Here is a 27,285-nt window from a genome sequence, read left to right on the forward strand (position 1 = left end):
GGGTCCTGCTTAAAGCACAGCCAGGAGGCAAGAGAGCTCTCTCCTTAAGCTGATGAAGAAATTCACAGCAGGGGGAAGAATGCAAATTTCCTCCTTTCACGACCTCAGGAGAAGAAATGAGTGACCTGTTAGAGGCTGTGCTGCTGATAAGGCATATCTGCCGAGTGCAGTGTCAGGCCAGCTGCTTCACAGGTCACAGGTTCAGCTCTGAGCTGGAATAACAGTTTCACGATTAGAGGCACAAAAATAAGTGTATTGAGGTTACAGTGTCGTTAATATTTGACCTCTGAGCATAAACATTCTTATCAGTTCACCCTCGACGCCAAGTGAATGTTTGGATATAATTTAAAAAGATGGGTCTAGGAAAGACGGCCTAAAACAAATGACCGGGGGAAAGGAAACAGACAGCCTGGTAAAGAGGAGCTGGAGGAGACCTGTTCAACTCACCGTGTAGAGCTCGTTGGTGACTTTCACCAACTCCTCGTGCATTTGCACCCCGATGTCTTTACTCTGTAAAAGGAGAAAACAGGTGACAGTTTCAAAAGGGACACTGAAGGATAAAGGCAGGTGTTCAAACACCTAAGACAAATATATTTTGCATGGAAGGGATGTCAGCAGGAATTGAAATGCTGCCATTATTATACTGCACCAGAAAAGATCTAACACAATGACCAAAGTGCACGAGCAGACAGAAATAGAACCGTACAGTAACTGCAGAACATTTTCCACTGACTGGGAGCCTGAGCTCAGTTACATGGACTAAGAGCCTGTGATGAATTGAACTTGTCCCGTGACAGGGCCTGTAGCCCAAGGGCAAGATCCGGGTCCAGTGGAGACTGACCCAGGAAATGCTGTTGAGGGGATGTGCAGCGACGCACGGGCCAATCAACCCTGTGTTCTGCCACCTCTTAGAGACCTCTTGTCAAAACAGCAACTGTGTGTTTCCACATGTGACAAGAATTAAGCTTGAGCACTCTCTGAACATTTAAACTTTGACTTAACAAACAGTTTGACTGATTCATTCCTTTTCCCACATGTTTAGATGAATAACAACGAGACTGCTCTGCAGCTGACGCAGGATGCTGCAGCGTAACAGGATTATTGTTTTGGAGAACGTTGTCACGATTTGAGCAAACTCCTTGCAGAGGGAGACGTTTTTTTCTGCAGGCGGTTATTAGTCCTGCTCTCCGCTCTGGCTCCAAGCCATCCTGTTCTCATGGAGGATCCCATCGTGACAGTGCAGAGCCCCTAGAGGGCATAAATTACCGACTCCTGCTGCAGTCAAATGATACTGATCTCAGATCCCTAGGGCAGATTCTTCATCGCATCTCCTGAATCACGGGCACTGTGCTACTCTAATATGTACAATGCATTAACCATATGCCTTACGAAATAGGAGAGTACAACCGAGACACAGGCTTGTTGAAAATTTGAGCCAAACGAGCTTATTAAAGGACGGGGAAGAGGTTGGGTGACACAGTAATGAGGTGTAAAGACTATCAGATAAAGGTTGGTGATCTAAATAGGGAGCAAACTGAGCTTGATATTGAGAATGACATAGCACATGATGAGGAAGGTTGAAGTGAGACATGATCGTCTCAGAACAGTGAGGCTGAAGTGTCGCAGGTAAAAAAACACAAATCTCACAGTGTCAGTGTCAAACATTGTCTCAGATTAACTCTCAGAATAAATATGCTGTATGAGAACCACGCAGCACATCGAGGGAATCAGCCAGGAGATTTTTGAGCAGAGGATTTCTGTGACTGTGCGCAGTAGTGACGCTCAGGGTTACGTGCCCCTCGTCCAATTAATTCAGATTCTGACCTTTTTGAAAAGTCTGATGACATCCTCGCCCACGTGTGCCAGGCGGACAATGACGTTGTTGTTGTAGATGTCGCTGAGCATGGCGTGGTCTCTGCTCTCCCGCCTGGTCTGGTCCAAGACCAAATACCAGCAATTCACGGTGGACAGCAGATTCTGGTCCTTTCTGAAAACAGCAAAGGAAAGATATTGTTAGCAACAGATTATCGTTGCTGCTTTAAACTTTTGTATCAGGGTCAAATATATAAAAACTGATCAATCCGATAAGCAATTTCATTAAAGCTGCATTTATCTGCGATATTTAGACCATACTATACAAGTTCTACAAAGAGGCACCAGATATGAGATTATTCTCCAACCGGAACCGGAAAAATGTAATTACTGTCTCCTAATAAAAAGGTAAAGAGCCTCTTAAGTCCTAAACATGGCAGCCTTGGTACTTGAGCATTGGTTGGTAAAATGTCAGAACTTGATCATGAAGCACGATAAATTCTATGAACGGTACCAGATCTGGGGCTTTATTTCATGTTAGAGGTCAAGAGGTCAGTGCACATGTGGCAAGGAAGCAGGAGAAAAAATGAGGCAGCTGTACACGCACACACACACACACAAACACACAGACGCACGTACACACACACACACAATGACACGCACAGAAAGCATGCTGGCTGCACTTGCTTCCTTGCTCAGGGGAGCATGTGAGTTCAATTATTCTCACACCAAAGAGTTTGTTTGTCTTCTTCCTTTCATCTTGTTTGGTCTTTGAAAGATAATCAGTTGTTTTTCCAACAATTGTGACAGAAAAATAAAAAAATGCTGTATCATATTATTTTTATACACAGTCGGCTTAAAAGCTGCTGTGTCGTGCTGTGATCAAAGTCTGACTATTTCTCCTTTAATCACTGCCGAACGCAGACGAGTGAAGCTACGGTGAATGATTTTAACATTTGCATTTGAAGTGGACTTTCAAAAGACATCTAGATAAACATATCTGCGGATTTACACCTACGTATTATTTACTATTATAATTTTTTCATTAAAATAATAATTTTAATTTGTGGGCATCCACATTTCTATCTGTTTCTTGTGTCATCTTTTAACACTTTGAAAGAAAAGGAAAAACACGGACAAGCATTTCCTATAGGCCCTCATTTCCAGCAGAGCAGGTGTTTGATCCAGGACGCTGGATGCCAGGAACCTGTAAATGTTAGGCTGACGCCAGCTTTTGAATAAAAAAGGATTCAGACGTGTTCAGGATACAGAGGAGTTGTTGTAGAACAGTTCACAGAAGGTGACAGAACAAGGTTTCCTACCTGACAGCCTGTAAAAAGAACAAAACCCATTCAATGACAAGGTCACTGCCTTGCTGCAACACTCTGAACTGATGATTAGAATCAGACCAATAGGATTTTGGGGGCCAAGGCAGATACTAATATAAAGAAGTCAAACATTTCTGATTCCGAAATATGTATTAAGATTAAGATGCTATTATTAAACCCTTATATTATACAAACTGTAATTGAGGTTTGATATTTGAACAAATGTGACCATTAACATTGTTTTAAATAAATACAAGTTAAACACAACTATAACCAAAAGTATATAAGTTAACTTAATGCATGTCTTTTCTAGTGCTTTTTCAAATCTTTATTGTAGACATCTGAATAATAATAATAATAATCATATTTATAATAATAACAATATAACAATTTGATATGGATAAACAAAACAAAAGTCAAACCTTGTTCATTCTGTAAATAAAAAAAATTATATTGACGCAAATCTGCAAATATAAAAACTGAGATGAACATGAATGACTGCATCTATTAACTATAGTACAATAAGTTGGATTCAAATTGGCTTTTCAAAATGTTCAAAGGACCACATTGTCTATAATCACATTTCTGCTGCAGCCATTCTATCTATTGGACGTGTTGAAAAGAAAATGTTCCCTGACAATCTCCTGCCAACACTTTTATTAAATCTGACACCAGAAATGAAAATGTGAAAGGATCACAGATAAGAAAGAACGGCACGGAGGTTCTAGCTGTTAAAGAAAACGCAAATTAAATGTGTCTGAGAGAGAAAGAAACTCAAGGTGAGAACGCTGCATGGGATTATTAATGATACAGATTTAGTTGGTCCATTGGAGTCAGTGAGTACGAATCCAGTCACCGACAGACAGTTGAACTGACGGCCATTTAAGGTGGGGGGGAGAATCTGGGACACTGGGGTGAGGGGAGAAGTCATGCAATGTGAGTCTCTTACAGGGGTCTCCCTTTGAGGGAATGCTCCACTTATCAGTGTCCCCGTGACGGGAGCTCTCCGCCATGATTACCATTTATGTCCAATTGGCCGGAGAGACTGAAAGAAAGACGGGAAGACCACTGAAGAAACCAATGGGTCTGTTACGCATGACTGAGGCAGTCAGGTCATATGAAAGAGTGGCCAACTGAATACATATCAGTATTGTCTGTAGTGTCGTACTTTGTATGATAAGTTTAATTTCCAACGCTGCTTATCCAATAATATTATGGAGAGTATCTCAAGAGTAAGTTATTCAAATACAATTTAATTTGACAATCAATCTTCATTTAAGGTCTACGCTTTTTTTTTTCATTGTGAGATCCCACTAACAGTTTCAAAGAGGGTGGATCCAGGAATTGTGTTTTGACTTTCTTCAACATTGTGAGATATGCAGTTTTTCGATATGGCACACACTTAATATCAGTCCCATAACCATGTCTGCTTTTTCCCCCCTCAAGATCCAGGAATTATTCCCTAATAAATTAACGAAAATGTATAGAAATGTCCGATGTTACAAAACATCCTCGATCAGTTCCCTGATCTGGATCCCATAATTAATGAATTCTTCCCTCCCCACACAAAGAGTCATGGAAATCCATCTTATAGTATAATACCAATGCCATGATCCTTGTGAAAAAAACAGACAATTGTAGAGTGCTAATGTCTATGAACAGGTACAGTTTGATACCAACATGGATCCTACTCCATCTAGGATGTTAACTGGACATATTCTGTCTCATTTCTATTATTTATGATTTCAGATTCTGATTCATTCCACATCCACATGTGCGGCATTTACAATCATTACATGATCCAAAAGTCACAGTGCGCTCCAGGCAGCTCAGAGCAAGTAAGAAGCAATTCCTCAATATGCTGCAGGGTGTGTTTGTTTCAGAACCACACATCTCCCCTTACACCAACAGTTCAAATAATCAACGTCAATATGAGAAGCCTGCGTTGTTCCGCTTTTCCAACTCTAAACAACTCGGATTTATTTTCAGCGTCCGTTGAAATAATATGAGTTGTTGGGCAGCAGTCTCGTGTTAAGTTGTTTGAGAATGGAAATGACAGCCACAGAGAAAAGACGGGGGGGGGGGGTAAAGAGTCTGACCTAGATGGGAGACACACAGCAGCCTGAGGCCACAAGCTTCCTTAGCCCTGGCTTCATTTCAGGTCATTTCTTCTGCCTTTATCCCTCTTCCCCTTTTGGCTGCTTATCCCTCCTTTCTCTTCCTCCTTGCCTTTTTTTTCCCCCATCTCAGTGTTGAAGAAGTGATCAGCGTGAAGTTTGAAATACTTGACAGTTGTTTATCTGTCCAACACATTTGATTGCAGGCACCCGGTGACAAGACTCACTTGAAGTGCTGGTGCTCTCTGGAGGTGCGGATCTTGGCGGAGAAGCGCTCGGCTAGCTTGTCCAGGCCCCTGGAGTACTCGAGCTGGAGCTCTGCTTTTCGACGGAAGAACTCCTGCAGGTCCTGCAGCAGCTGCAGCCGGGACTCGGACTGCTGCTCCAGACAGCGGAACTGCTCCACCAGCTGGTTACGGATCTCTGCATATCAAAGAAGGGAGACCACCTTCAGAATAAAAACAGAGCCTCTCTGGGGGAATGGGCTTACACGCTGGGCCTCACTTCTGGGTGCCAAACAGTGCAGCGGGTCAGCTTTTAACCCACACTCCTTCAGCCATGACATCAAGCAAAGCAAATAATGTGGAACATACAAATATGTGAGGACACGGTCAAGCCAACACAAGCAGTAATAAAAGAACAAAGTCATCATAGTTGGATAAAACTGTATGTCAAAGTGAATTTGTCTGCCGTGTGTGTTTGGGAGGGAGGGGGAATGGGGGGTGTCTAAATGCTGGGGTGGCACACGTGTATATGAGATGCATGTCTGATGATTGCAGCAGACAGCACGGAAAATAAAAAATAGGTCAGCTTCTCAAAATGCATTGTGCTGAGCGAGGCTTCAGAGAAGTTTGTCTTGAAATAATAAAAAAAGGAAAACAAATTGCCGGCATTCTTTCGATTAAAAGATCGCTATGGTTTTGTGATTATGAGGTTCGGAAACTTACTGAGAGTCTGAGACTGAGGAAAATGTAAGGTTTGCTCAACATTTAGAAAATAAATGACTTGTAGAGACCTTTAGTAAAATACGGAAATAGAGCATTAACACAAAATAATTAATATAATAAAAATACATAATCGTTATAATATAATTTGTCATAATAAGCAAATAAAATTTTTTAAATATTCCATTACCACTAAACTGGGCCTGCAAAGAACCCATTGAGTTTAGGAGTGGACACAAATGTAAAGGTGTGGTTGCTAGCTTGTTTCTGACTCTTTTTATCTTACTTGTTGAAATGCTCTTCATATAAAACTAAAAGCTGCTGCCTGTGGCCCTTGCAGGACTGTGATTCAGGTCATAATAAATATTACCAATTATTTCAGTCGGACCAAAAGAAATGACTGATGGTGATAGGCTGACCTGTCTGTTATCAGCCGACATGCCTGCCTATATGGGAACCCTGACAGTGTTCTCATTGTGCATGACAGGAGTTTTCCAAGTTGGGGAAACATACACCGCTGCGATAAGCTCTCATGTATTGCATATTTTCTTAGCGTAGCTTGCTCTTGCTAGCATTCCCTGGATTACCAACCCTACCTTTAAAGGGGCGATGTTCTCACTTCCTTGAACTATTTTTTTATGACAAATAAATTACTTAGGTTATCAGACCACGTGCTTTTCTCTCTTATATTTCTAGATTGTTCGACCTCAGCGGGGGTACTCCACTGAGAGCCACTTTAGCGCCTTTTTCCTTCTTCACAATGACCACATATAAATAATGACAGACTCCCTCCTGGACAGCCTGCATTATTACCTTAGTTGGCTGTTATTGAAAACCCTTGGGGTTCTAGGTGATAAACACGTCCAGGGAAGTAATAACATCCCTTTTATGGCTTTACATTAACACTAAAAAGAAATACAGATCACATTTTATTTCCTCCATATACTGTTTATTGCAAGGCGGTCATGAATCCAGTGGCTAAGTGGCTGCTGAATGTGTGGCTGCAGATCAAGTATAAATCAGAACCAAAGGCTGAGTGAGTGATATGGTTGAATTAAGTTTCACGATATCAATAAATTCCATTGCATTCTGCATATAAATTTATGCAATGTGGATTTTATATACTCAAACCGGGGGTTAAACAAAGCTTCCCTCTCTCTACAAGACAATAAGAAGCATTTGGGAAACATTGAGATGGCTGAGGACTCCATTATGACAGACTGTTTCAACCATGCATATGATTGCTGTGCACTGAAAGGAGCCCAGTAGACATTTATCAATGGAAAAGATGGCCCGGTTGAAGAAAAGGCCCTTTTGTCCACTTCTAAATGCTGTTTCTGTATCTAGAATAAAGGATTCCAGAAACGCCTCCCCCGTCGTCTGTGAGCGAGCAAAATGTGAATGAAAGAGCGAGAAGGAGAAGGAGAGAGAGTAAACACATAGTCCCTTGCTTTTCTGAGACGTACCCCTCATGGTCCCCATAGTTGCCCAGTTGCCTGGTAACATGCCTCTGGAGGCATCTCAATGGGAGTAGGCCAGTTCCCTGTTCTGACAGCAGTCAGTCTGTTAAGCATAATGGCCAAGGACAACGGCAACTTTCTTGGCTTGGTAATACTCAGTGAACAGCCTGTGCTGATGAGCGAGGCTGCAATCAAGTTCAAGATTGGAAGAAATGCCACTCCGAAGTCCGTCCGTGCTAAAATAGACCAGAGCAATGAAATTTGTCTTCCTATGTGACTTTAATCATTTCTAATCCCAGGGTGACAGTATAATAGAACGAGCAGACAATATAATAAGCAGATCTAAATTGATTTAACTGCATCATTTTATCAGTGAGACATCAAATAGGCTCGTGATATTTGCATTCACTCTCCTGTGAGCATGTTATTTTTAGAACTTGAACTGTTACTAGCGAGTGTGCAATACTGCACTACATTCAATGAATGATTCAAGCCTTTGCAGGGTAATGCATAATTACAAGGGAGCTGTAAAGGAGTTCAAATGTATAATATACACCAAAAGGTCTATTGTCTATATTTGTATCGATCACATAAGTCTAAAGGTTTCCTTTCAGTGACTACAGCGAGTCACATGTCACACCAGGTCCCCTGCCTCGGAACAGCGTGCAGCCCAAATTAATAAAAATGTTCCACACCCAAAGTCTTGTGGAAATCACACCTGGGGGCTTCACCCATTTGTCATCTTTATTTTTCTCTTAACAAGAACGTCTGTAGCTGCCATCGTCCGTGTTGTGATTGAGCAACGGACTATTATTGCACAATAGTACGATGGAGATGTGTATGCTTAAGATGTTAAATGTTAAGTTCGAGATTGAAACATTTAATGGTTATTCAATGTTTAAATATAAGACTAAAACAAATCAACCTACATATCAATTAATTGTCCCTCAACTGAACTAAACATCTACACCCAAATCCTTTTGTCATGGTTTATGCCTGACAAAGAGGAAGTACCTGTCTAACCCCATTGATCACGCGTTTCCCCCTGCAGATATATAAAAGACAAACCAGTCCACCCACCAAGTTCAAACGCAGCACGACTGACAAGGACAACAATGAAATGTGTGTGTGTGTGTGCGTGTGTACGTGTGTGTGTGTGTGTGTGTGGCGGGGGGTTAACATATTGGGTTGCCTTGCAGGGTTTGCTGATCACTGCAGCAGAGAGCACCAAATATCACGTAGTGAGGAGTCATTGTCACCACGACATCCTGTTCAAACTCGCCTAGCACCGCGCTCGCAGTGGCCAGCAGCGGTCTCTGGGGCTGTGTCTGCAGTTATTCATGCGTGGCTGGTCACATGTGGCCTAACCCAGACTGACACGTTGACATAATTTGGCACAAATTGAGGCTGTGTTCTGTGAACACTTGTCTCCTGAATGCATTAATTAACATGGTATGTCTCTACAGTCTATTTGCTTGAGTTCACATCTCTGTAGAAAGATTTGCAGCAAGGCAAGTCATCGCTATTTGTGCTGCCACAGGACAGGAAGATCCAGGATTTAGTGGGCAGGATTCCAAACGTTTTTTCTTTTCTTTGATGCTGAACTGTGAGTATGAATCTGTCAGGCCAGCAACACATTATGTCTCATAGGCTACATGTTGCCAGGACACGGCCAACAAAGATATGGTTTCAATGTTCACGATACCAGGACATTTCAGAGCAGTATCAGTCTCTGCATTCTTTCATTATGATGAATACATACAAAGGGGTGTGTCTACATGCTCTTCATGCAACGCATTTTTGTGATGAGTAAGGTGGCAGTAGGAGAGTCTGTAGTGAGACTACTGATACTTAGTTACAGCTACATTGTCAGTAAGCCAGTACAAGGTCAAACTAAATATTACGTTACTAAATGTTTCACTTTTATATTTTTGTCATTTTTGTACGTTCTACAGAACGTACAAAACAGGACGTTTTCTTTTTAATGTCCTGTGTATATTACATAATATAATTTGGCAACATGAATCGAGCAATAAATGTTTCGTAATACATCCTGATAGAGCAACATGCCCGCATTTACTTCTGTTTCTGGGATGAGCAGGAAGTTTAGAGATACCTCAGAATGGTCAGATAGACACTTTGGATGTAATAATTCATTTAAGCTAAAATACCGTGAAAAACAAGTCTATCCAGGATTTTGTTTTGGTTACAATCAAACAGACATTATGACTAAATGATGAGTTAAAGGTTCGATACAAAGTGGCATCATCTGCTCATGACTAATTGTTCACTCATCAATGAATTCGAATTGCCACGTGAAAATAAAGGCAAATAAAGGCCGAGACATGTAAATCTGTGAAACTCAAACTACACACCTCACAATCAGTTTTCAAGTGACCGAAAACACTGCAAAGCGCATTAGGTTTGTGTTTGAACTTCGGTGCAGTCAGCAACTCGGCAGCATTATTGAACGCCAGTGTCAGTGTCAGAGAAAAGCCCCCGCAGCTCCGAACTGATCTGAGCCCAGTTAGCAAATGAGCTTAAGATGTCAGCTTAAGAGCTTTTCCTGAAACTGAGATGAGAGACGGAGCTGTGATGGCTCTCTCGTGGCCACAGAGCTGGTGTGGAGACCAGACAGAGAGGGTGAGGGAAAAAGGGAGGGGAAGAAAGAGAGAGAGAGAGAGAAAGTCAAACAAATAAACAGAGAGACAAAGAGTGGAGCGGGCAAGCGAGTAAACCACACCTCTGTCTGCAAAATGCTAATCATACCCTTCATTCCAGAAACATGCTGACAGAATTTGGTGATTTCCGCTCCAAGTTTGTACAATAACAGTGACGCCTAAATTAAGTCTGTGAGAGGAAGATTCAAAACATTTTTGCACGGATACCCTAAAGACTTTAAATACTTAAGTTTCCTTCACTGACATCACTGTGGTGGTTTGACAGGAAACAGTATGTGAAAACAGTAATTAGCTTTTACTAAAGTGTGGAGCAATCATATAAAATAATAAGGGGCTTTACAATCAGATATATTCTGTTATTCCATGGTTTGATCTGGACTAGTTTGAAATATTAAAGTAGCTTACTTGCACCAGCTCTAAACCCCAATGATAAACCTGCTACATGAGGTTTTAGAAAACATACAAATAAGTCCTGGTTAAAAAAACATCTCCTCACTCCAGGAAGCAACTGCACATGGTCCTGAAATGTACTCGCTGTTTCCTGCAGTTTCCAGTCTTGAAGCCAAGCTAAGCTAGCTGGCCGCTAAATTTAGTTATAGTGGCCAAAAATGAGAGTTAGTGGAGTTATCTTCTCATTTAACAAATAAGCATTAAAAAAAATGCATCTTGTGGAACAACAGAGATAAAACAAGAAATATTGTTCTTGCCCATTTGATTCTAAGCGGTTTGCATTTCACTTGTAGCATTTGTAGCATATGCCATGGCCACATGTTTGTCCCGTACAGAGTTAACTCTTTTTTCATGGACAACTGAACTACAGACACTATTATTGGATCCTGTGACTATATACAGTAACTAGGTTTATCTAATTCTGTTTTCTGCTGGACCCATTACAGCCAACACACTATACCAGGCCCAAAACTAAACTGTGTGATGTTTAAGAGCCAACAAGTAAAATAACACCAGGTTGAGATGAGAGCGTTGGAGATGTAGTGTTTCACCACTGACTATGTTTACATGGACAACAATATTCTGAACTTATTTTGAAAAATACATTATTTAGATTATGATGTTTGTATGAGTTGCTAATAAATCATCTAATTCATCTTCCTGTTAACATGCTAAGATGGTCTCATTATAACTTATGACAATGTTACCTCCTAATACATGATTACACTCGAACCCCTGGCATGAGTCGTCAAGTAGTTGCTAACTGCTGCATGTCAATGTCGCAAAATAATGGGAAAACTCCGATACAGGATGTCGTTATGCAGGTGAGACGTTTATTTGTTTACATAATGTAACTCGGTCAGAATACTCGTGGCTTAATTCCATTATTGATTACTCCGAGTATGACCTTATTCGCGTTAATGTATTCAGAAAATGCTGTTTAGATGCCGGTGACTTCTTCAGTCCATTGTCTGGTGTCCATAAACGTGTCGAGTCTGAGCGAGTCAATGACGTTACCAATTACAGATTTAACTTATTGTGCCAAAATTTAATTCATTCCATCTTCAATAGAAAACTCAGACCCAACCTTGTGTTGATTCTTTAAGTTCTAACCTTGAGTCATCCTGCTTTTACAGCTACAGCTTTTTTGTATCACTGATAATTCAACCCTACTCGATCATGGTCCAAACTGATTAGCAAAAATAAAAATGTCAGAAAATTGTGAACAACTTCCAAACTGCCATCCTCAAATCGCATATGTAGTTCAAAACCCAATTATTTAAATTCCATCATCACAAAGCAGCGAATTGACACTGTTGCAGCAAGGACTTAAACAATCCAATTGCTGTAATTCCTGATTGATTTCCTTTTCAATAGACAAATGCATGAATTGTGTAATTGTATCGGCCCAACCTGTAGAAAGAAGGCCTAAACTCTATCTGTATGAAGCCTGGTGGATTTACAGAGAGGACCTCCAGCTGTGACGAGGTGATGCACAGGGGAGTCAGAGCTGCTGCTGCCTGAAGTGTCTCTAAAAGGCTTAGGAGACAACCCACCCATATACACATCCTGCCCCTGTCTGTTCGGCTACAGCGCCGGTGTGTCCCTGCCTCTCCTCTCCCTGGCTGCTTCATCCAGCCACATATTGAGCGGCAGACAGTAGAATCCTTTCATGGTTCATAATTCATACGTACAGTATACATTATTCACACACTCTCTGAACTGTTTGCTGCGTGACCTTCTCAAAGCATTCCCCTCATCCTCCTGATGACACACTCCGTGCAGGAGGGTCAGAAAAGCACACACACACACGCTGTCTGCACGACTAACACAAATGATCACAATATCAAATTTAAACATTTTGTCTTTCAAGGATCGGTAGCTGCTGCCTCCAATTATCCTGCAGGAGATGCATGAGGTGCATGACCTACAGTCTGTTGGGGGGGGGGGGGGGGGTGTCCAAGGTAATATGGTACATTCCCCTGGTGGGTGCACATACAGCTCTAGTGAAACACATGATGAAGCGCCACTGGTCTACACGGCCACACGTACAGGGCTAGGCATGTTACCACTCGTGGATGTCATCATCTCGAGTGGAGGGAAACCGGTTCAGCCAAGTTACATCTTCATCTACTGCATTCAAACAATAACATCAGAGCGAGTTGAATTCAGGGGCCAGAGGGGACGTGATCGAAATATAAAAGGCATGTCATCCACAACTACACACCGAGTCCCGCCCCGCAGCACAACCATAGAGAGGTTGTGGTAAAGTTACGCAACACTGCCTTGACACGCTGGATAACAATACGATCGGGCCTCCGGGCGCGTAACCCACCTTTCACTTGGGTCTCATATTCGCCAATAATCTCTTTGTCCTTCTTGACTTTCGCCTGAGATGACATGTTGCGGGATAGTGGGTCGTGCAATCCTCGGGGAGGGGATCGTTGCCTCAGTTGGCCCCGGTGCAGTGTTGCCTCGGCCCGGTCCGCAGTCCTCGGATCAGACGCGGATCATCGACACAACTTGGCCGATTTGTGCGCACTTCCCAGGCTCTGCTGCGTGGTGTCCGCGCTGCGCTGCGTTCAGGGCGCAGTCGATCTTTCTCAGAAGTGCATTCTAATGATCCCTGACCACTCCTCCTCCTCCTCTTCTTCTTCTCCTTCAGCAGCAGAGGCAGCAGCACTCTTCCCCTGTGAATCCGAAAAGGGCTCACGTCTGATGCTCATTTCACAAAGCCTGGTGTGAGCCACGGCCGCTTCTGCGTTACAGTCTGCTCCCCCCTTTTTTTCTCTCTCTGTCTCTCTCTCTCTAGCCCCTGCAAGTTCAATGCTGCTGCTGCTGCAGGAGAGAAAAAAAAAGGCTGAATGGATGTGAAAGTCAATGTGAGACTCCTCCCCCCCCCCCCCCCCAGCCCCCTCCTTCCTCCACCACTTTTCTTCTCATGGATGATTTGAGGTTCACGTGAGTGCGATGATCAACCAGCCCTTTCCAATCACGGATCTGTGTGGACATGAGTGTGCTGTGGTGGTAACACGAGACTGGGGCAGGCTGCAGAACGCGGGGATGGCTGGGCGGGTGGTTCTCGAGATTATTTAATTAATCCAACAATCTGTCTGCCATCAATCAGATGTGTGTGTGTGTGTGTGTGTGTTTGTGTTAATCACAGATTTAGTGATGACTAAATCCGTTTGGTGACATAGCATATGTTGGCGATCATTGGTGAGAAGCTGTCACCCCAAGTATTTACTAAATCTCCATCCACAGTACTCTATAGCTTTGATATGATATGATAAAACCACTATTGCCTTCATTTTAAGATTCTTAATTACCAATATTACAGGGGCACAGCCGCAATAGGGTTAGAGTAATGTACTCGGGTTTGCACAATATGAGTCATGTTTGAAGTTAAGGTCAAAATCAGTGCCTGTGTTCATTCTCCCGAAAGAAGCCTACTCTTTACTTCATTCTGTATTTGCCATTACAGCCTCTTCCTGCCTTGTTATTACTCACCTATTTCGACACGATACACTGCTGCTCAGTTTGTAATGTAGATTATCTTTAAAATATGTTCCTGTCAACTAATGACATCATAAACTGTAGATAGGTCCATCCAAAGCGACATGAGAGATCGTGCTGCTGTTTGGACAACCTGTGCACAATTAACCATGGGGGGGAAAACCAGAGATTTCTTTTTAATTGTTTGGACATAGCATCGCTGAGGAGCTTTCAATGTGGTACGACCAACCCCAGTGTCAGCCATGGGTCCTCGCAGTATTTTTGACGGTATTGTGAAGCCAGAACCGTTGTTGTTGAAAGTATCAGGACACACGCAACACATTTGTCTTTGAAGTAAGAGGGCTAGAGAAATTAGGAATTTCTGGTGGGTGAATGAGACGAACTTCAAACTTTGCTTCTAATTGGTACAAAACTGAGGTGCTACAAAATGACTATTGTTACAACTGTTCATACTGTTGCTGTTGCTGTTGCAATTTCTCCATAGACAGACAGAATGGCTCAATGTGTCACTTTGCTGTGTATTTCCCTCCAGAGTGCACTTCACCTCAGCAGTTTCCTGACAGGTAATGTCCAAAAACTTTCTGTGACATCTCGAGTGCAACAACATCTATTATTTTTGTCTCAGAGAAATGTTCTGATGTATGCGACAGGGACATGAGTCAATCTGGGAACAGATTGCATTTTGATCCGCTGGTTGGCCTCTGCGCCTAATTCTCAGGAAATCAGCGGGCTACTGTCACAACAGTTGAAGCCGGGAGAGAGCCCAGCACAGAATCTGAAGGAGGACCGCTTTGTTCTCACCATGCAATCCTCACTGCAGCTTCTAATTTCCTGTGCAAATGTTGAACACCGATCCAAGTGGGCCCGATAATAGTTGGGGTGGGTGTGCAACCGATGTGAAAACGCTGTGTGTAACTGGGCCGTGTAAACTGTAACACCATCCACTCAGGGGTTCTGTACTGGAGGAATGGGCCTCACTTGGTCCTCCATGAAAGGATTAGTTTCCTTCTGGAGGCTAATAAAGACCTCTTGGTAAGTTAATGCAATAATTATGGTGAAGTTACACTGGATTATGCATACTGTTCACTGCACCAATTTATAATAATAACCATTGTTGATTTTACTCTGTTATTTAATCACGAACCAAACTGATATGGAAATTTAATCAAGGCAAATATTTCATCTAATCCTGTTTACATAGGAGGGTATTTGTGTTGTACTAGCTTGCCTCAGATTCCAGCCAACGAATCTCTAAGATTTAAAAAGAGTTAAATTTGAAATGTAAAAACTAACATCTATTGTTTTTCATTGTTTGGCTGTTATATGACCCCAAAGACGTCTGAGGGCAAAACAAAAAGTTTCACTCTGTGTTTTAAGTTAAAATAAAGTCGACAATGAAAACATGAACAGTAATAGCAGTGATATGCTGTTGTTATATTTGGTTTTCTATGTAACATGGCTCAAATCACTAGACGTCAAATATGTGTGTGTAACAAAGTGAGGCATAGAAAACACTTAGTTGGCTGTGACGTGTGTGTAGCCCCCAGGCAGTTTGTTTTAAATCATGTGGTTTCCAGTGCACCACACCCACCTTATAAGAAACAGGTTCTTTAGTCCCATTAACATAATAACAGCACTATTCCCGAGACACTGCTCCTGTTGACTGATACTGCTGCCCGTCCCTTCCCTTCCCTTGGGAGATATCTAAAGTCTGGATAAGCCTGACAGAGATTTAAATCGAAATCGTCTGACAGTCAATACCTTCTATCTGTCTTTCTTTTTTAAATGCAGCAATGCAAAGAAGGACAGAAAACAGTTTGTTCAAATGGAGCTAAATTGACGAAACCAATAAAACATCCCAGTTATACCTGGGTGACTTTAAAAGAGATCCATTGAATCACCCTTTAACTATTTTATACAGCAACACTTTTGGGAAATTGCAATATCTGTCTTAATATCAGCTACTTCCCATTTGCATCACTTCATATGATTTCATTTTACATCTCATTGATGTATATAGAATATGAATGATTATCAATTTGCTTTCGTGGAAAATTTGAGAAGTGGTGGGATACTGGAACATGTTTGTGAGAATTCCAGTTATATCTTGTGCACTGTTAGGTGACAGGCTTGTCTGTGTTTACAGTTTCTGCGTCATCTCTTTATGCTACATTAGCTTTTCCCTGCTACACATGGAACAAACAAATCAACACACTTCAGTCCCTCTGACTCCTCTCTCTTTGCTGTTCCACAAAGCATAACCAAAACATTAAGAGATTCAGCCAGGTCACTGCATCAGCCCTCCACAGGATCCAAGCTGAAACTGTTGATGTGTTTAAACAAATAAAAACATCTATATATTCTGGCTTATAATACTTTTTTAAAATATTATTTATGGCTATCTTTATCTTTTTGGTGACCCAATTTTCAATCTTGTGAGAAACAAAATGTGGTTTTCCTTTATGTGTATGGAAATACAGTTAAGTAAAATTTACAATAAGTTACATTTGGAATCTTGAATCCTTATGTTTTATTGTCTTATTGTTTTTAATCTCATTCTATTTCGTTAACCAAATTGTTAGTGTTGATTACATATATTGTATCCTCTTAACTTTCTTATATTCTTGTCTTTTCTATTATTGATTGTTTTTTATATCTGATTTTAATTAATTTGGAACATCCTATGTTCAGCCCTCTGAATGTCTTTTTTGTTTGTTTGAAAGGTGCTAAATTAATAAAGTTTGACTGCTGTTGATTGAACTGCACTACAGTGTGAATGTTTGCCTCGGGAACTAATGTTGCAGGTTGTTGTAGCTACACTGGACAGTTAACGCAGGTCACGCAAAGTATGAGCGCTAGCTTGAGGCTAACGGCTATAACTTTGGTAAACATCTCTAAAACTTAAAATGTTTAATGCTTCAGGATTAAAATAGTTTTAAATTGTTTTCACTCTGCTCTTCCTCGCTCAGTGATGCTTTTTGTCTCAATAACAAACAAAACATTGTTGATGTAGATAGTTGAAATATATTATGTTTATACTAGCCTGATGGCACTGTGGTTGTTGTCACTTTGATCCAAACACTGTCAGAATTCCTTGAATATCCATTTCTGCTGTTGTCACTGGTGAGGTTTCTTGTCATGTTTCAGATAAATCAAATACCTGCCTGTAAGTTTCCTCTGACCTTGACACGTGTCCAGCTCTTATTTGACAAACGGTCTGAACTCACGTCAGTCTCACTGCTGACGTTTCCTGCAGCATTGAAGGGAAGGGGACGGAGGTGTAAGGCCTGCCCCCTGCTGGTCACTGTCTACATCTACAGCAACAACAAAAGCACAGTGTGAGAGCTCCACACTTTCTGCTGGAAAGGATATCACTGGTTAGAATTTAGAGGCTATTAGTTTGGTTGTGTTTCCACTGTCTTCTGTTGCTCTTGTGTATTGTTTATCATCACTTTAACGGTGTTATTGTCATTCAGGCTGTCTGAAGCACTTTGGGACTTTGCTCTGAGAAACCAGCTCCCTTTACTTATCTGTACAAAGTTATATACTTACTTACTTAATTAGTTAGTTAAATACTTACTTACTTACTTATTTACTTGTTTGCTTGGTTCGATTTAATAACTTTGGCCTGTGATTGTTTTTAGTTGTGTAAAGTAAGACCATTGGGCATTAACCCTACAAACACTGTGTGAATAGTCCAACCATATATGGGCATAAACAAAACTCAAGTGGTGACAGATCTTATCTCTACTGATATCAAATGTATCTTTGGTTTAAATGGCAGTGGCCCGACAGGTCTAGTGATCAGTTATGAGCTTCTGACTGTGGGTAAGTCATCTCATTGAAGGAGGTATACATTTCACAATATTCAAGGGAAGTTAAATGTTGTCATATACAGTTTTGAAATCGGCGAAGCTTAAAAGCTCAAAGCTATAAAATATTTGAGCCCTGATGTCACATTTCGCCACATGAAACATGAGTCCCTCTACCCTGATGATGTCACTGCTGTGAAACGTACTGGCAGGTGTTTTTACCAAACACTATGAAATGTTGTCGGTTGAAATGTTTTGCACAAGGTTTTTAACATTATTGTGAAATGTCTGACCTTGGGTGAACTCACAGACATAATTAACTGTCATTTTCAGTAACTGTGTTGTTGCTTACTTAGCTGCAAACTGACTGTGGTGCAACACCTTGTTTCACTAAAGCCACACCTTTCCCCGTCTCCTCTCACAGGCAGTAGTTAAAAACTGGGCCAGGCTCAGATATAAGGAAGTTGCCAGCAGCGATGGAATGAATTACATTTGGCACAACAGGGACATAAGACTACACGGAAACATGTTATGGACAATCTTCCTGCTGCTTAATGGACTGCTTATACTAATTCTCCTCTACTCCACTCGCACAAGGTAAAGACTTTTATTTATACATACATTGATTGACTTTGCACATGTGCCATTGTCAGCGAAGGCTCTTTGAAGAGGTTGTTTATGTCTGAGTTTGCAAACTCCTTCAAAAGCATATTTTACAAATGTTATGATTTAGAAAAGCGTGACGGAAGTGTCCCATTACTGTGGTGTTACGTTGACTGTAATATGATACTGCTTGATTCATATTTAAATGTGTCTCACGGAGACACAGGGAGAACTTTGTGTAAATTAAGCTTTCTGTATTAAAACAACACCCTACAATAAAAGTCAAAATTATGCTTGTGACTGTCACTTATGTTTTTGTACTCTATGACTTTTCAATTACATAAGGGAAGTTCATTTGGCACAAGTTCAGGTAAACTCCTAACCTGTTGGTTGAGATTCCCAAATGAATGAAATGTAGATAAACCAACTGTATCACATATTTGTTTTAATGAGTGTGTCTTTTTTTTAATCCCTGGCAGACAGAAAGATGAGCCACCTCTGGACAAAGGCTTCATACCATGGCTGGGGCACGCACTAGAGTTTGGAAAAGATGCTGCAAAGTTTTTGGCCCGGATGAAAGAAAAGCACGGGGATATTTTCACAGTGAGTTCGGTTGTTAATAACCTTTGTTTCAAACACAAATTACAACATGATAGGAATTAAAAAAGATATTTTGACTTAGAGGACAGCAACACATGTATTAGTTTGAAAGGGAAAATATCAAAATCAGAATAGAGGAACAAGAAGAAGTCGGCTAATCACATTTTTAATATTTGAACAGTTAAAATAAATCCTGTCCCCACAGGTCTGTGTACTTGGTAAGTATGTGACAGTGCTGCTGGACCCAAACTCTTTTGATGAGGTGGTTAACGACAAAGGGTTTCTGGACTTCACCTGCAGCAGAAGCCAGGTCCTGAAAAAGATCTTCAGTCTTCAGCTGCCAAACATCAAGCCTGAAGCAGAGAGGGAATGGATGAAACTGTAATTTAAGTTTCTTTCTAAACTAGGATCTCCAATGGACATGAGAAACATCTGTTTTAAATCTCAGCCTCATCTTTATCTTTGTGGTTTCCTCAGGCATTTTCAAGGTCTCGGTCTGTCTGAGCTCAGCAGTTCCATGAACATCCACCTTCAACGTCAGCTGCTGAGTGACCAGAGCGACTGTGGCCCCTTGGAGTGGCGACAGGGCGGGCTCTTTAGCTTATGTCACAGCCTGCTCTTCAGGTAACAGCCAGCCAAATGCAGTACATCACGTGACATCAGTGTTTACACCACCAGAAGTGATAGTCTGGGATTTTTTTTTTATTATTTTAACTTCATTGATTCTTTTTTTCCTCAGGGCTGGATATCTCACATTGTTTGGGAGGAGGGACAATGCTACTGCAGTCTTTGAAGAGTTCTGCACGTTTGACCGCCTCCTCCCTAAAATTGCCGTCGACACACTCAGCCGAGGTAAGGTAGCAGACAATGAAAATAGAAATTGTTTAATCGTTGACTTGCAGCAAAGTTGGTTGTTTATCAACTGCTGTTGGGTCTCATTTAGGGGAAGGTAAAACCGCCAACACATCCCGGGAGCGACTGTGGGAGCTGCTGTCTCCCAGCTGGCTGAGCGGCGAGTCAGACACGGGCTCCTGGCAGCAGGGCTACCAAAACTTCCTGCAGGGGCAAGGAGTAGATACAGAAATGCAAAGGAGAGCCTTACTGTTGCAGCTGTGGACCACACAGGTGAGCACTCCATTTCCTTTTTCATGTAAATGTATGCAAAGAACAGACACACACACACACACACGCACACACACACACAAGGCCAACTCAATGATCCCAAAACATACAAACCCTCCACACCCAGACTGCATGCCTGAATTCCACTCCACGCTGCTCAGACTGCCAACAATGCACAAGTGACACACGGTGGATTCTTCTCTTCCAGTCTCACACACCTGCCTGTCCCGACCTGTAACTCACAGCACAGTTTTGCCTGTTCTGATCATTCGAGCGAGTTTCTGTGACACCTTATCATTTCCCTCGCTCAGTAAGGAAATTATGTAATGCATCGTTGGATCGCATTAGTCAGCAGTCAGTTGCTTCCTCTTTTCCCCACGTCACTCAGTTTCATTCACTGGGAAACTGATACTATCAGTCAGGGTTTCTGCTGCCGCTTGCCAAGCAGCTCCACTGAGGATGTGTTTTATAACCTGGGAAAAAGGAGTTTCTGAAGTAATATATATAATAAACTCTACTGAATGAATGCGTTAGCCAAGAGTTCCATAACTCTCTACTCGCCCACGAACGAGTTCTCTTGTTCAAAAAGTATGTATTTAACTAGTTTACTGAATAAGTAATAGTGAGTCATGCGTGAGCGTCAATACAGAACTGTTGCTCACCAGCCCAGACAAGTCCGCAAGGTGCAACAAGGTGTGATCGCTCCATGCTGCCACGTGGGGGAGACAGCGAGCTATTTATTCTTCTCTCTCCACTTATCATCAAGGGCTACGTTTGAGTAGTAATAGCTTCAGTATTGCGTTAACCTGCCAGTCTCCTGCCAGAGGAACTACAATTGTTCCCCCATGAATGCCAGCGCACAGTATCTAACCAAGAGGAAACCCTGGCCAGGCCACCCCACCCCACCACAGGCCTCTACAGCCACTCTGCTGATGTGGGGAAATACTGTTGGTCCTCCTGCATGTCTGTTAATGCATTATCACGTCTGCTGGGATATTGGAACACGCAGTCTCAGTCTGGGATGGAAAGTGGGGCACCACTGCAGAGAATAGAGGGATTAGATGTGAGGCTAGCGAGAGAGGTGCCAGAGTGGATATGGCTTACAGTGTGTGTTACAGGAAGACTGGGGTACTGCAGAGAAAAATACAATTCTTGTATTTTTTTCTAAAACTAACGAGAGTAAAAAATAAACTTCGATATTATTATCACTTATATCACGTATGTAAAATGTGGTCTGAGAGTGAGCTAAGTTGGGCATTTCTCTTGTCAGTGTAATGCTGGACCTGCTGCCTTTTGGCTCCTTGGCTTCCTGCTCACTCACCCCACGGCCATGGAGGCTGTGAAATCAGAGGTCAGACGTATTACTTCCCAGGAATCGTACCTGTGGCGTCCTCCCATCAACCCGCTGGAAGCACTCAGCACACCTGTGCTTGGTATGTAAAAAGCTGCAGGCTGCCTTTTTACCCGTCTATCTCAACTCCTCCACCTCAGGGTTTAGTCACTCCAACCAGATGGAAAGAGTGACTCATTTGACTTGTTGGGAATAATGAGACAGGCACACTGAAAAGGTGTCAGTGACCATTAAAGTCTGACCTTTGATTCAATAAAACGATGATTGCCTTTCTCATATATTTGTGCAAATGTTTGTACATCTCCAAATGACCCCCGGGGGCACCGCTGATTTAACTCCCACTGACACCCCTCTGAGATCATCCTCTCTGCTGTCCTCTTCGTTCTGCAGACAGCGTCCTGAGAGAGACCCTCCGGCTCACCGCTGCGGTAATGATCAGAAGAGATGTGATGCAGGTTAAGAGGCTGCGCATGGCCAACGGACAGGAGTACCTTCTCAGACAGGGGGACAAAGTGTGTCTGTTCCCCTTCCTCAGCCCTCAAATGGACCCAGAGATACACCAAGACCCACAGGTACTTTGTGTGTTGAGGAGGAGTGTACACCATTCACCCACAACAAATGCGTTACCATTACGATATATATATATAGTTGTGAACCTCCATTGGGATACTTGAAGCCCTATTGTAGTGCACAAGAAAGTCTTGCAGAGGCAGCATTACTTGATCCGTTGGGAAAGACTGCTAAATATCCACAAATTAAACAGTTGATTTGAAAGCGTGCAAGAAATATTCATCAATGGTCAGATGTGATAACTGCATATTATTTTGAACAGAAGATATGGAGCTGTGCACATATGATGAAAATCTCAACGCACCCATGTAACTTTTGTTTTCATCTTTTTTTCCACCCGTCTCCTCTGAATAGATGTTCAAGTACGATCGCTTCTTAAATGAAGATAATACAGTGAAGGATACTTTCTACAAGGAGGGGAAAAGATTGAAATACTACACCTTGCCTTGGGGGGCGGGGAAAAACATCTGCAGTGGGAAGGAGTTTGCTGTTAAGACCATCAAACAGTGAGTGTAAAAAAAAAATAAAAAAATCCATATATCTTTCCATGTTGTATCTTTTAGATTTTAAATGATGCATTCACGATCAAAGTAGTTTCTGCAATTTCAACCCGATTACCAGAGCAGACCAGCAAAAATCCATCATTATATAATATTCCCCCCTATTATCTTTTCAGTCCTGCTTTCATGTCCTCTATCGTCATTAGCAACTAGCTGTAATGTAGTAATACTCAGTGAGTGGCATATACTCAGTAATGAAATGTATGAAAGAGGCGACGGACATCATATCCAGTTACAAAGGTTAAAGGTCAATCCTTTTAATCCAAGTAGGAGGACCTGGTCATTCAGTGCTGATCAGGGGAGTTTGTGAATAAGTATTTTTTTATGCTTTTTTTTTATGAAATACGTTTATTTACTCTGTCACATAGTTTCTAGATGTCGGAATTCTGCAAATGAATCTTTACAAGTCAAGTTTATCTATATGTGGTTTGTCTCTTCTTCTAAACCACTTGTGTCTTTCAGATTTGTGTTTTTGCTCTTGACCCGTCTGGATATGGAGATGTGTGACCCGGGGGACACTCTGCCACCCGTAAATCCCAGTCGCTACGGCTATGGGATGCTGCAGCCGGACGGAGATCTGCAGGTTCGATACCGACTGAAGGAGACGCTGTATGAATTATGACTTGATCACTTGATTAAGTGTACAAATTGTTGACTAGTAAACCTCTTCGTCATCACTGTAGCACTATTTATTGTATGCTATGCTCCCACTGTAGATATCATATTTAACTTTGCTGTGTTTAATAAAATAATTTAACTTGACACGTCTCATTTTTTACCACAAATGGCCTCGTTACTTTAAGCTTCACTGAGTGAGCTTGGTGTGTGAAATAAACACTTTATTTACTGCAGCATGAGGTTCCTCTTGCCAATTATCTTCATAAGAGACAAGAAGAAACAGAAGTCACAAAAAACAATAAAGTTAATTTGATATTTACAAAAAGTTATTTATTTATTGTCTAAATAGGTACATTTCTCAATAATTAAGTAATATAGTAATAGTAAAGTAGTTGCGCTTTATTTGAGTATATCCAGCATGCATCGTTATAACGCTTCATCTTTTAAAATAATATTAAATAAGTATTATTCATTCTACTACATTCCAGCAGCTACATATATTGTTTCTTATTTAAATGAAAAATAAGTGTGCTTACACAATGGAGTGCCTTGTTTATAATTAAACCAGAGTTTCCTAACCTTTATGGCCAGTTACAAAATGTAGGAACATTGGACTCATTGTAACTACTATTCCACAGACGTCCAAAATGATGGATTTTTATGTTGTATAACTTTTTTTCTTTCTTACCCCATCTATCATTTCACAGCTGATCTCAGAAATCAGAGAGGACAGCTGCAGTCACTTGCTTACCCTTGTCCAGCTATAAAACCATATTAGTAATAGTTTCATAATGATCATACATTTTCTGCAGGAAACCAAAGAACATTTTGGTGCTCCACTTGAGCAGGATATTCAATGTAGACTTTACACCTTTAATGCAGTATTTTTATGTAAAGGTTTTGAATTGAATACTTCTCTTATTTTAGTAAGAGATCCATTAATAAAAATTCTTCCACAAATCCTTGCATGTGGAGACAGAGTGGAGGAACAATGTCAAATGAATTGGCACTGAATTGACCTAATTTCCACATTTGGGTTTGTTTTTAGATCCCTGATCATATATCGAGGTTACTGATTGGTTTTCACTCATGTTGTTGCCTCTGTGCCTTCAGGGATCATACATGCATCTCATCGGAGCCTCCATGTGCACAAGGCATCATGCATGTACCTGATCCTCAACACCAACACCGTAAGGTCTGCATTGCACAATAGTGAGGCGTGTTGTAGCGGCGCTGAAGGAGTTAATGGGATGTGGAAGAGCTGACATGGATCCACACACACGCACACGCACACGCACACAAACACAAACACACACACACACACGCACACAAACACACACACACAAACACACACACACACGAACATACGCACGCACGCACTCACACACGCGCACACACACAAGGATGCAGCGCCTCCTCGCACAGCTGACCGGGAACACAGGTAGTGTGTCCGGATTGGTTCCTTCCCTCCCGGTGCGTACTTGTTGATCATCGGGCGGATCGGCTGGGCGATGTGCGGAGCGACGAGCCGGCGGCTGGACGGTGGATCGTGCTGAGGATCTCGCTGCCATGTCTGAGGCAGAGGAGGGGGTGAAGCATCGGCTCAGACCCGTTGCCATAGTAAACCAATAACGGCACCTCCTTTTTTTTTGTGTAAACGCTGCTGCTTCTTGTGTGTGTTTTCCAGCGGATTGATTGTTCCACAGAGCGGAACGTGCCGGCTCGATTCGGTGCAGGATGACAACAACAACAACACACCACGGTATTTTATTATTTTCTAAAAAGCTTTCTTCACATGTCACCTGTGATTTGTAATAGATTGATCAGACGCTGCACCAATATGGAGCCTTTGAGCAGCGATGGGGGATTCGCATTGACAACATCGCAGTTTTAGATGATCCAACAGCCCAGTGAGCTTGTTGCCATCCCCAGGGAGAGCTGCAGTGTGGGGAGAAATGCATATTGTGTAATTGTGCATCATTTACAGAAACCTTGATGCTTCAATGAAGCAGGAGGAGGGAAGCTGCTTCAAATCAATATTTGTTTTCCTCTGCCTGCTTGTTCACACCTGAAATCCAACATCATCCTCACATACACGCCCCTTGTTCATGTTTGGGCTGTATGTGCTTTTTTTTTTAATGTAAGCGGACATTACACTCAGGCTTCATGTTGTTTGGGAAGAGTTGGAAACTTTGTGTGACAGTGATCACATCTGCCTCTTCATACCTGACGTGAACATGAATGTTATTTTGCCCTTCTGTGAGGAGGAGATGTGATCGTTTAGATTTCCTCCCCACAGCATCCCCATGGGAGCTGGTCAGGATTCAGGGAGTGAGCAGCGGTGTCCTGGTGTTTCAGCACCATTAGACCGGACAGCACTCACTTGGTACCACACTCATCACTGTGGTGTCCTGCGTCTCCACCCACTGCACTGCACGGGCGACAAATGAGCACAGGTAGAGCACGAGGCTGGAGGCACCCAAAACAAACACACAAACACACAAACAAACACACCGGGGGATCACCCACACTCTGTCAGGGCAGTCTTCATAGTTAAGCTATTTTAATATCAACAATGGTGGAGTCAAAACCAGTCAAAGTGTTCAACTGCCCCGTGGGCCCCCCCCCGGGATCTGCAGGAGTCCAAAAAGCCCCAGATGTACTTCATAACTTTCCTCCACAATTTGATGGAAAATATGGGTACTATAGAGGGTCCTCCATCTTGTGGCCCTGGCGAGGGACTCTGTGCCTGATTGCTTAGTTTGAATTTTATGTGCATTTGTAATATTTGTCATTCATCAAACCGCTGCAGTTTGTCCCTGTGTGTCAAGAAGTACGTTGTGTAGCCTATGGTAATATTATTCCATCCTTCGGGGAACTGAGGCTGCACCAAGTGTTTGTATTTCAACTGGTCGCATTCAGTTTGTTTTCCAGTATTTAAAATGTCCAAAAATAGTGAAGACGCTGACAAAACTTACTTATTGTTGTCTATCAACTAGTGGTGAGTGTTTACCGTCATGTAAAACACTAATATTTCTTTTTAAGAATGTTTCTCCATTGACCTTGCATAAAAAACGAAAATCAAAACTGTTCCTGAATGATTTTCCCTCAAATTAGTAATTCATTAATCATCGCATTGATTCAGCCTTGGTCATGGCCAGTTTCCAGGTGTCTGGGGAAACAATTAAATGCCATGTACAGAGGAGGGGTTTTTGAGGAGAACATATAGATATTCAATTTCAATTTGAATGCCTGGTTTAGCTGCAGGATGATGATTAAAACAAGATCAAATTCCAATGTATTAGTTATGCTTTCCAAATATTTTTCTTGCTAACCCTATGAAAAGGAAAACCTTGAGATTCTGATGCTGCAGCCTGCTTGTGGGTGTGAGTCATCTCAAGCAGCTCTATCTGAGGGAATGTTTATTAGATCAGTCTAACACAGACTTTTTAAAGAATTCAGAGGATGATATCTGATGTGATAACAGAGATAATAATTTAATGAATCTTTTTTCGGACCTTCAGGACATTTGAACCTGATTTCTTTTAATCTGAGCAGGGTTGAATGTAGTTTTGGGAACAGTCACTGGATTTTATATTGTATGATGTTTGTCTCAGTTCCTGATCAGCTGAAAACAAAATGATATTATTTCAGGCTTAATCTTTCCCTCGTTAGGTCCCAATGTGTGAGAGCCATTTCAACATCATCAATCTGGAGGAGGGTTTAGTGTTGATTCAGGGA

At 41.9% G+C, this 27,285-nt stretch overlaps 2 protein-coding genes across 3 annotated transcripts in view; one reads left to right on the forward strand and one right to left on the reverse strand.

Moving 5' to 3' along the window:
• LOC133967305 (SLIT-ROBO Rho GTPase-activating protein 3-like) overlaps window positions 1–13,578 on the reverse strand; it is a 29,950-nt gene extending 16,372 nt beyond the window's left edge. Inside the window, exons 1-4 of one of the 2 annotated variants that reach the window (XM_062402679.1) lie at window positions 13,128–13,578; window positions 5,485–5,680; window positions 1,825–1,987; window positions 448–510 (exon numbers count right to left, since the gene is read on the reverse strand). In XM_062402679.1, coding sequence (XP_062258663.1) covers window positions 448–510; window positions 1,825–1,987; window positions 5,485–5,680; window positions 13,128–13,194 — 489 coding nt within the window. In that variant the 5' untranslated portion in view covers window positions 13,195–13,578. The remainder of the gene's footprint in view (window positions 1–447; window positions 511–1,824; window positions 1,988–5,484; window positions 5,681–13,127) is intronic. The other variant, XM_062402689.1, reaches the window with a different exon arrangement.
• A 5,008-nt stretch (window positions 13,579–18,586) lies between these two features.
• On the forward strand, window positions 18,587–23,688 carry ptgis (prostaglandin I2 (prostacyclin) synthase). The gene is made up of 10 exons (XM_062402666.1): window positions 18,587–18,717; window positions 19,203–19,326; window positions 19,529–19,704; window positions 19,801–19,947; window positions 20,063–20,175; window positions 20,267–20,448; window positions 21,716–21,878; window positions 22,187–22,368; window positions 22,721–22,872; window positions 23,389–23,688. Exons 1-10 carry the CDS (start codon window positions 18,602–18,604, stop codon window positions 23,546–23,548), a joined length of 1,515 nt encoding a protein of 504 aa, XP_062258650.1. The 5' UTR covers window positions 18,587–18,601; the 3' UTR covers window positions 23,549–23,688.
• Window positions 23,689–27,285: the final 3,597 nt, after the last annotated feature.

Source organism: Platichthys flesus, chromosome 2 (genome assembly GCF_949316205.1).
Source record: "Platichthys flesus chromosome 2, fPlaFle2.1, whole genome shotgun sequence".
Classification (NCBI taxonomy): domain Eukaryota; kingdom Metazoa; phylum Chordata; class Actinopteri; order Pleuronectiformes; family Pleuronectidae; genus Platichthys; species Platichthys flesus.